Source organism: Rhinopithecus bieti, unplaced genomic scaffold (genome assembly GCF_001698545.2).
Source record: "Rhinopithecus bieti isolate Rb0 unplaced genomic scaffold, ASM169854v2 scaffold_10347, whole genome shotgun sequence".
In the NCBI taxonomy this organism is placed as follows: domain Eukaryota; kingdom Metazoa; phylum Chordata; class Mammalia; order Primates; family Cercopithecidae; genus Rhinopithecus; species Rhinopithecus bieti.
In genome coordinates this window covers 2156451-2167174 of record NW_016806836.1, presented here as the reverse complement: position 1 = coordinate 2167174, position 10724 = coordinate 2156451, and the positions used below count along the sequence as shown (strand labels likewise).

Sequence of the window (10724 nt, the reverse complement as noted above, 5' to 3'; positions counted from 1 at the left end):
ATATATATATATATATTTCCAACTAAGATTTCATTTGGGGCAGAGGAGAAGCTTTTTGTTAAAAATTAGATCTGAAAATCAGGATCTTAGGCAACTCCCTCATTTTACAGATAAAGAAACTTGGGCTCAAAAAGAAGGGTTTGCTTACCCAAGGTCACAGAGCAAAACCTCAGCAGAATCAAGACCAAAAGCCACACTGTCTGTCTTCCAGCCCAAGTAGTTCCTACTGACCCACAGTGCCTTCCCCCTAGTTCTTTTAATGTCAGCATGGCCCCTCGGCCCTAGAAGAAGGGGTTGCTTTGGGTTGGAGGACTAGAGGGACAAGAAGAATGAGAATCCTAGCTCCTCTCAGGAAGGGAAAGAGAAGCACTCTTCTCAGGAAACACTCAAGGATTTCTTCCCAAAAGAGCCAACATACCTCCCTCAATGTCTCCGACGCAGGTGTGGCCACAGCCGGTGCTGCAGCATTTATGCCCCTGGGGACAGGATGCATCCCCATCACACAGCTCCTCACACGGAAGGGGGTCAGCAGGACATTCACCACCAAACTCTGCTACAGAAACAAAGCATTGGAGCCCAGAGACGCTCAGGCCCACAGTATGAAACACATTTTTCATTGTATCCCATGTGTATGTTTATATATAGTTATATATTTATATACATATATCGTATCATATAGTTATGTATTTATATACATATATTATATACATATATAATGTACATATGTGTGTGTATCATGTGTCTGCAATACATCTGATTTTTTTCAGACAGGGTCTCACTGTGTTGCCCTGGCCAAAGTGCAGTGGCACAATCATAGCTCATTGCAGCCTCAAACTCCTGCATTCAAGGGATCCTCCCACCACAGCCTCCTGGTAGCTAGAACTACAGGCACATGCCACCAGGCCTGGCTAATTTTATTTATTTATTTATTTTGTAGAGACAGGGTCTCACTGTATCACCCAGACTAAAGTATGGTGACACAATCATAGCTCATTGCATCCTGAAACTCCTGCGCTCAAGGGATCCTCCCACCACAGCCTCCTGAGTAGCTAGGACTACAGGCACAAGCCACCAGGCCTGGCTAATTTTATTTATTTATTTTGTAGAGAAAGAGCCTCACTACGTTCCCCAGGCTGTTATCAAACTCCTGGCTCAAGTGATTCTCCCACCTGAGCCTTCCAAAGTGCCAAGATTACAGGCGTGAGCCACCACACCCAGCCCACCTTGATATTTTTTTATATTCTAGTTCTTCTTTTTCCTAGTTACTAAATTGCTTTCAAGACTCACAGTTTGAAAAACACTGTTCAGGTCTAACCCACTGCGGCCAATATTCTCCCTGAATTCTCCCTGTGGCAGACATTTACAATAGTGGTCTCCAGTGAACTTTATCTCCTGGGATTCAGGCCCTTGTATAGTCCCCTTCCATGCCTACTCTGGGTTTGACCATCTGACTGACTTTGACAAACGGGACATTAGCAAATGTAAAGTAAGCAGAGGTTTGATAAGCACTTGCATACTGGGGCTTGTCCACTCAGAATACTTCCTCTTGGAAACCAGCCGCCATGTTATAAAGCAGCTTGACCTATACTATGGGATGACGAGATGCCCTATGGAGACCGAACCTAGAAGAGAGGTCATCCTGGACGTGGTGGCTCCAGCTGAGCTCCCTGCTGAGCTCCCAGCTGAATGCAGCTAAATGAATGACCACAGCTACATCATGTGGGTATATGTACTTCCCAGCCAAGCTCAGGCAACCTACATAACTGTGAAAAAGAGTAACTATATTGCCTTAAGTCATGAAGTTTGGAGATGGTTTGTTATGCAGCAATAGATACCGGATACTAAGTTTATTCTGACAGGCAACAGGTCCAGCTAAAATGATTTGTTTCCCCATATTCTCTTGCAACTGGGGGTGATCACAAACTAGGACATAAACTGGGAAACCTTTGTCCTCCTGACACAGGGAATACCCCTTTCAAACTGCTCCCTCACTTCTTTCTTCTTCCAGTCCAAAGACAGGCATTACACGGAGAGGCAGAGCAGCCTTCTTTCAATGAGGAGGCAACTCAGCATAACGAAATGGTCAAGAATGCAAAGGATTGTTGCATGAAAGGGGAAAAGGTTAGCACTCCCCTCGACAAGGATGGAAGAGGCCCTTGGGCCTGAGAACAGGCATACGGTTCAAGCATTGCCATCTACTTTGTGGCATCTAACCATCGTCTTTCAAAATAAATAAATAAATAAATGTAAAAAAAAAGAAGAATTGCTAAGAAGAAACAGGGAAATAGTTTCATCCCTGTTAGCATCATGGAGCCACCATCCCAGCCTCAGGACTTCTTGTTATATGAGAAAAACAAACCCTTATATGATTAATTTTCTGTTGTGTGCAGCCAAACACATTCCCTATTAAAATAAACTCAGAGGAGGATCTTGCCCAGAACTACAGAGTGAGTCAGCAGCAAGGCAGGACAACACTCAGCCTCTTGATTTGCGGTAAAGTACTTTTTCTACTACTCTACGCTTAAAACATGCAGACAACTGGCCAGGGCCCCAGGCGCAGGCACACCCAAAGAAGGCCACATCCAAACCAAAACAATTCACCATGACTCATTCGTCTTAGTGTTTATTTCAAGTTTCTTAAGTAAAGAGAAAGGTGACAGGCAATTAAAGAATTTCGCAGAAAACCAAAGCAAGACTGGCCCAGTGCCTCTGAGTAGGAACAGGTAAGTATGATTGCATACAGCTGGCTCCAGGAAGTCTCCTATGATGGAAAAAGCAAGTACTGGAATCCAAGGAGAATATGTGCAGCTAAACAACCCAGGCATCATAACCCTGTATCCTGGGATTTTCCTGAACAGCCCCTATTTCAAATATCCTGTGCTATTGTGAGATCACATCAAAACTATGTGTCCTGATTTTTGTCTCAGAAAATGTGGTCACTGTAACCACCAAATGCATCTCCCTGCACCTCCCCACCTGCTTGACAAACACTGAAATCCATTTAACAAGGAACAAAAGCCTTCTATCTCACAGTTGAGAAGGGGGGGCATAAAAATCTCCCTGGTGGAAAACCCCAGTGACATAAACTTCTCATAAAATTATGCCACGTGCCCTAGAATCTGGGAGTGCCATACATCCCAGATTTCACCATTTTGCGGAGCTTGGCCCTGAGATGACTAAAGCCAGGAGCTCTCTGCTACTCTCTGCCCTCGTCCTCAAGACCAGGCATGGAGCACTTACCTCTACCCTTTTCCAGGCCAGTCTTCCTGGAGGCCTGAAGGGTCACAGCACCTCGCTTTTGACCAACGACCAGCAATGCCACCCAGTCTGACACCCTGCCTTATACATGAATCCCTGCCACATGATCCCTTTCTCTCAGCTCTAACACCTGGAATTAATGGGGCCTCACTACCTCCAAGCCAGATTATGCTATCCTTTACTAGCATAGTAAAGGATTAAGCTAGGCACCCTTTACACCTCCTTTTTTTTTTTTGAGGCAGGGTCTTGCTTTGTCACCCAGGCTGGGGTGCGGTGGCCTCAAACTCTCGAACTCCTGGGCTCAAGCAATCCTCCAGCCTCAGCCTCCTAAGTAGCTGAACTATAGGCACATGCTACCAGGCCCAGCTAATTATTTGTATTTTTTGTAGAGATGGGGTCTCACTATGTTGATTAGGCTTGTTTTGACCTTCTGGCCTCAAGCAACTCTCCCGCCTCAGCCTCCCAAAGTGCTGAGGTTACAGGCATGATGAGTTGCCATGCCTGGCCCTTTATACCTCTTTATACTCACCTGAAATCTGGTTGGTCCTTTTCCTATCCCCAGAGACCTTACAAAAAACCTGGCGGATGCCATTCTTTCAGGCAGGATCCTCTGTCTTTCACTATCCTGGCTTTGCCATGCTAGGTAAGCTCAGTTCCTCATAAGACGTGCTCTCCAATCACCTCACAATTAGCTTTCCAAGAATCAGGAAGAGAAATAGGAATGGCAGCCAGAATGGGGATGACGGTTCCCCACCCATCCCAAGACTCTAAGCTATCCAAACAAGGAGTGAAGCTGAAGCCCAGGAAATACTCACAGTCTGTCCTGCTGCCTCAGCTCCAACCTGCCACTATGTCTAAGAGAAAGATGCCAGTTGCTGTTGGAAAAGTAAAATTTCAGCACTTCTTAACCCAAGAAGGGCCCTCTGAGCTAACAAACTTACTCCGCTTCTCTTGTAAATAGAGAGACAGACAACCAGAGACAGGGATCGGCCTGAGGTCAACGGTAGCAGAACTGAGTCACAAATCCCCAGCTCTGACATAAGGTCTCATGCCCTTTAAACCACATCATGGGCCCCATTCAGTGACTCATGCCTGTAATCCCAGCACTTTGGGAGGCCGAGGTGGGTGAAACACTTGAGGTCAGGAGTTCAAAACCAATCTGGTCAACGTGGTGAAACCCTGTCTCTACTAAAAATACAAAAAAAAAAAAATAGCCAGGTGTGGTAGTAGTGGGTGCCTGTAATCCCAGCTACTGGGGAGGCTGAGGCAGGAGAATTGCTTGAACCCGTGAGGCAGAGGTTGCAGTGAGCCAAGATCGCACCACTGCACTCCATCCTGGGTGACAGAGTGAGACTCCGTCTCAAACACACACATACACACACACACACACACACACACACACATACACACCATGATGATCCCCTACACTGCAGCAAGGATCACACTAAAACAAACCAAGAAGCACTGGACTCACTCCACTCAGTTCTGCCAAAAGAGAAGACCCAGTGGTAGACAGTTTTAGGGGTTAGGAAAAGTTATCCACCAGCGCCTAGGGAGTCCTCCAGACCACTTACTTCCAGGTTCAGTGATTCATTAGCAGGACTCAGTGTATAGTCATACCCATGGCTATGATTTATTACAGCAAAGGGATACAAAGAAAAAGCATCAAAGGGAAAAGTCCAGAGGAAATCAGGTGCAGATTTTCAAGAGTCCTCCCAGTAGAGTCACAGGATGCACGTAATTCTTCCGGCACTGAATTTTGACATGTGTGAAGTGTTTTCTACCAGGGAAACTCATTAGAGACTCACTGTGAAAGGTCTCGGCCGGGCGCGGTGGCTCAAGCCTGTAATCCCAGCACTTTGGGAGGCCGAGACGGGCGGATCACGAGGTCAGGAGATCAAGACCATCCTGGCTAACACGGTGAAATCCCGTCTCTACTAAAAAATACAAAAAACTAGCCGGGCGAGGTGGCGGGCGCCTGTAGTCCCAGCTACTCGGGAGGCTGAGGCAGGAGAATGGCATGAACCCGGGAGGCGGAGCTTGCAGTGAGCTGAGATCCGGCCACTGCACTCCAGTCCGGGCGACAGAGCGAGACTCCGCCTCCAAAAAAAAAAAAAAAAAAAAAAAAGGTCTCTACTGGGGACTGGTCACTCAGGCACCCTCTGCCTAGCACGTACCAAGATTCCAGACTCTCAGAAGGAAAGCAGATGTTCAGCCTAAACCACAATGTTTACACAAACAGTTTCGGCACAGTGAACCACTCTTACCAGTTAGAGTAGGACAAACACCCACAAAATCCAAGTTCCCAGAAGCCAGCCAAGCTCCAACCTTGCCAGCAAGCCTTTTTTTTTTTTTTTTTTTTGAGACGGAGTCTCGCTCTGTCACCCGGGCTGGAGTGCTGTGGCCGGATCTCAGCTCACTGCAAGCTCCGCCTCCCGGGTTCACGCCATTCTCCTGCCTCAGCCTCCCAGGTAGCTGGGACTACAGGCGCCGCCACGTTGCCTGGCTAGTTTTTTGTAGTTTTAGTAGAGACGGGGTTTCACCGTGTTAGCCAGGATGGTCTCGATCTCCTGACCTCGTGATCCGCCCGTCTCGGCCTCCCAAAGTGCTGGGATTACAGGCTTGAGCCACCGTGCCCGGCCTAGCAAGCCTTTTTAAGAAGAGCAGTCTCAGGCTTATTATGCTACCTCTTTTCTGTACATACATATATAATGTATGTACAGAATTATACAACCTGCAGTGAGGTTTTAGAAAAGCATCAGCCAGACACACAGGGAGGCCATGCCATCAACCTACATAAAAGATAATACATATGTGATAATAAGCAAAACAGAGGGTCACAGGGGATCTGGAGTGGTCAGGTTTCATACAGTGGGGAGGCGAGTAATGAGGGGCCCAAGAAGACAACTCTCAGGCCCAGAATCAGAATCTTCACTCCAAAACCTCTTCCCCCAGGTTGTCCCTGTCTCTGAAAAGAACATCACCATCACCCAACTGCTGAAGCTGAATATCTACCACCCTTCTTTATACCCTGTCTCCCTCAATGCCTGCAGCCACTTACTTCTTCACCCATCCCATCAATTCTACCTTCACAAACATGTAAGCCTTCCATTTTTCTTTTTTGTCATTGTTGGTTTTTTGGGGGTTTTTTTTGTTTTGTTTTGGGTTTTTTGTTGTTGTTTTGTTTGTTTGTTTGTTTGTTTGTTTGTTGAGATGGAGTTTTGCTCTTGTTGCCCAGGCTAGAGTGCAATGGTACAATCTTGGCTCACTGCAACCTCTGCCTCCTGGGTTCAAGTGATTCTCCTGCCTCAGCCTCCCGAGTAGCTGGGATTACAGACACCCGCCACCATGCCTGGCTAATTTTTGTATTTTTAGTAGAGATGGGGGTTTCACCATGTTGGCCAGGCTGGTCTCGAACTCCTGACCTTGTGATCTGCCTGCCTTGGCCTCCCAAAGTGCTGGGATTATAGGCTGAGCCACAGCACTTGGCCGCCTACCATTTTTCTACATCTGCAATATCTCCACCCCAGTCTAAGCCCCAGTCATTTCTCCCAGCCTGCCACAATAGTCTCCTAACTGGTCTTCCATCTTCTACACTTGCCCCCATCCATTCTTCATATACCAGCAGAGTGGTCTTTTAAAAATTAAAACTGGACAAGACCTCTCCTGCTTTTAAACCTCCTCAAAGGCTTCCTATTGCACTTAGAATAAAGCCTAAGAGAGAAACCCTGAAGATCCCCCAAAGTCTGGGCCCTGCCTACCACTCCAACCTCAAATGAAAGTAGCCTCCTTCTGTTTTCTTCCGTTACCGTCAAAGCACTCATCACATCTTGCGGTTATTACGTATTTGTTTTCTCAATTATTTCCTGTTTGTCACACCATGACAAAGCCCCAGGGGGGCAAGGACCATGACTGCCTTGCTCACCACTGCAGACCTACACGCCAGGTAGGGTAGCCACACTCAATATACAGTGAATAAGTGAATAAGTGGGTGAGTAAACAGACAAGTCAGGCATCAGATAGGTGGGGAGGTGGAGAATGGGTGGACCAGAACACAGAGGTACTTGGCATGACCATATGAGCTCTTGAGCATTATCTGGCAGGTTTACTGCAGACTTTTTAAAATGTATTTCTGACCGGGTACAGTGGTTTGTGCCTGTAGTCCCAGTTTCTCAAGGGGCTAAGGCAGAAGGATCACCTGAGCCCAGGAGGTTGAGGCTGCAGTGGGCTGAGATCATACCACTGTACTCCAGTGGTTAAATAAATAAATAAAATGCATTTCTTCTCAACTGCATTATCACTAAATATCCTTATCCCCATTTTACAGATGATAAAAGTGAGGTTCAGAGAAATGAACGGACTTGCCCAAGGCCACACAGCAAGCAAGCAAAAGAGCCAGGACACAGACCCATGTTCAGATTAGAACAGTGTCATGAGAGCAGGACCCAATATCTGCCCTCGCCCTAAGGCAACCTGATTGGCCCCCCACTGTGCCCAACAGACCGGCACTGGCCACGGTAAACCTCTGGCAATGTCAGAGCTTAAGGAAAGCAGAAATTTTTCATAGCCCTGGAAGGAGAGCTTCCTGTAGAGTTGGGTATAGCAACCAGTCCTGTTGGGTAAGTGGCCTAGCCCTCCCCTAGGGCTGGAGCTGTAGAAAAGTAGTTAACTGCCAACGCAATAGCCAGTATCACCTCCCACCAGGCTAGGAACCCCACTCAGCCCAGCAGGCTCTGGGACATCTGCGGGAGATCACTATTCTAGCCTGCTTGCCAAGCTCCAGTGGAAAAGGAAGCCCTATCTGGGCTGGCCAGGGGCCAGAGCAGCTCACAAAGGTACTGTGCCTGGGTGCCAGCCTCGCCCTTAGCCCCTACAATTCAGCCCTCAGCTTCAAACACTGGGAAGATTACAGCAAGCCCTATATGCCAGCAGTCAGTGACCTGCCTGAGACAGATTCCCAGGCTGGTTCCAGAGCTGGGCCTCAAGAGTCCTGGCAAGGAGAACAACCTTCCATTCTCTCTAATGGGCAGGCTGCCCAAGATAGCTGCCTAAGCCAGGCACAGACAGACCCAGTGGGTACCAGCAAGGGGTCTCCTACCTGGGGAGGTTTGACTGGAAGGAAAAAGGTTGTCACATGTTACAGAGCTTCAGGGTCTCAGAGAGGAATTGATCAGGGGAGAAGAAAACCATCCTGGTTTTGAATAAAGGGACTGGTTAGAAATTGTACTCCTGCCAGGCATGGTGGCTCACACCTGTAATCCCAGCACTTTGGGAGATCGAGGCGGGTGGATCACCTGAAGTCAGGAGTTTGAGACCAGCCTGACCAACATGCTGAAACCCCGTCTCTACTAAATACAAAAAATTAGCTAAGCATGGTAGCACATGCCTAAAATCCCAGCTACTTGGGAGGCTGAGGCAGGAGAATCACTTGAACCTGGGAGGTGGAGGTTGCAGTGAGCCGAGATTGCACCATTGCACTCCAGCCTGGGCAACAATAGTGAAACTCAGTCTCAAAAAAAAAAAAATTGACCTCCTGACCCAGTCCACTTAGGAGGCAAGAGGAAGGAAGTTAATATATACTGAGGGCAAAACACTTTGCATAATTTAAATAATTACAACAAGCCTTCAAGTTTTATTCTTCCCACCTTACAGAGAAGGGAACTAAGGCTCAAAAAGACTTGCCCAGGGACCTGCTAGCCAGTAACTGGCAAACCTCAGGCTTGAACCCAGGACTCCGACAACCCAAACCTAGGATTTTCCACTCTAACATGCCACCACATGCATTCAGATGACAGAATGGTTCCAGTTTCTTTAAAAACATAATAAGAGGCATTCAAAACAATAGAGAAGAAAATAAAATACCTAGGCATAAATATATGGAGAAATATTTTAACACTATAAAACACCCTGAAATATGCGAAATACACTTGATCAACGGGAAGACATAGGATTCACCATAGGCCAGGCACAGTGGCTCATGCCTGTAATCCCAGCATTTTGGGAGCCAAGGTGGGCAGATCACCTGAGGTCAGGAGTTCGATATCAGCCTGGCCAACATGGCAAAACCCCATCCCTACTAAAAATACAAAAATTAGCTGAGCGTGGTAGCACATGCCTGTAATCCCAGCTACTCAGGAGGCTGAGGCACAAGAATCACTTGAACATGGGAGCAGAGGTTGCAGTGAGCCAAGATCGTGCCACTGCATTCCAGCCTAGGCAACAGAGTGAGACCCTGTTTCAAAAAAAAAAATGAACATTTCAGTACCATAAAACAGGGTAAAAAAAAAAAAAGATTCAACATTATAATAACAGCAGTTCTCCCTAAGCTGATTTAATTTATATATCTAACATCACTCCAGTGAATGTAGTCTTAGTATTTGAGAATGATGGAGAAAAATAGATAATACTATAATAAAATATATTTGGAAGCACAAATAAGCAAAAGTAGCCATGAAAATTGTGAAACATGAGGAAAATAGGAAGGGGTTCGACAAAGAAGATAGGCCATCAATTTCTAACACATTTCAGGGGTCTCTCAAGGGAACGGAGAAGGAATAGAACACAGAGCCCTGTCACCTCTACCTCCAAATTTTCTCAACTGTGTCACCTTTCTCCATCCCCGCTGCTACCTCCCTAGTTTCACTGGTCTACATCTTCATCTGCCTTCATTCTCTCCCTCCCATTTCTACTGCAACCATACTAGCTTTCTTTCCATTTCTCAAATGTGGCGAGCTCCTAGTCATCTTAAGACCTCTGCATGTGCTTCTCTCTCTTCCTGGAATGTCCATCGTACCCTTCACCTGGCTAACTTCAACTCTCCCTCCAGGTTGCAGCTTTAATATCACTCCAGACATGCCATCCTCAACCACCCAATCCAATGTGAGTTCTCGGCCGGGCACGGTAGCTCACGCCAACCTTTGGGAGGCCAAGGCAGGTGGATCACTTGAGGCCAGGAGTATGAGACCAACCCAGCCAACATGGTGAGACCCCGTCTCTCCTAAAAATACAAAAATTAGCCAGGTGGGGTGGCATGTGCCTGTAATCCCAGCTACTCGGGAGGCTGAGGCAGGAGAATTGCTTGAGCCCAGGAGGTAGGTGGAGGTTGTAGTGAATCAAGATCGTGCCACTGCACTCCAGCCTGGGCAACAGAGCAAGACTGTCAAAAAAATAAAAATAAAAATAAAAGTGAGTTCTCCACTTTACTCTGTCTCTCAGCACCCTTTAATTTTCCTTCCCTGTCCTTATCAGGGTTTGAAAGTTAAAAAAAGTAAAAAAAAAAAGAATATCAGGAGCAAAGGAGTGGGGAAACGTGTGCCACCTTCCGTAAGCATCAAGATTCTTTTTTTTTTTTCCATCTCTGCAGATTCTCAGGCTAAGATTTTAACAGAACAGAGAATATCACAACTGATTATAGGAACTAGGAATTACCCAATGGGTTTCTTTTTTTTTTTTTTTTTTTTTTTTTT

The 10724-nt window shown here is 46.6% G+C and overlaps 1 protein-coding gene across 5 annotated transcripts in view; it reads right to left on the bottom strand.

Moving 5' to 3' along the window:
- The window catches only part of WFDC3 (WAP four-disulfide core domain 3), a 69717-nt gene that overhangs the window by 53941 nt on the left and 5052 nt on the right, over positions 1 to 10724 (bottom strand). For 4 of the 5 annotated variants that reach the window (XM_017877951.1, XM_017877948.1, XM_017877949.1 and 1 more), the window contains one exon: positions 419 to 553. In XM_017877951.1, coding sequence (XP_017733440.1) covers positions 419 to 553 — 135 coding nt within the window. The remainder of the gene's footprint in view (positions 1 to 418; positions 554 to 10724) is intronic. The other variant, XM_017877950.1, reaches the window with a different exon arrangement.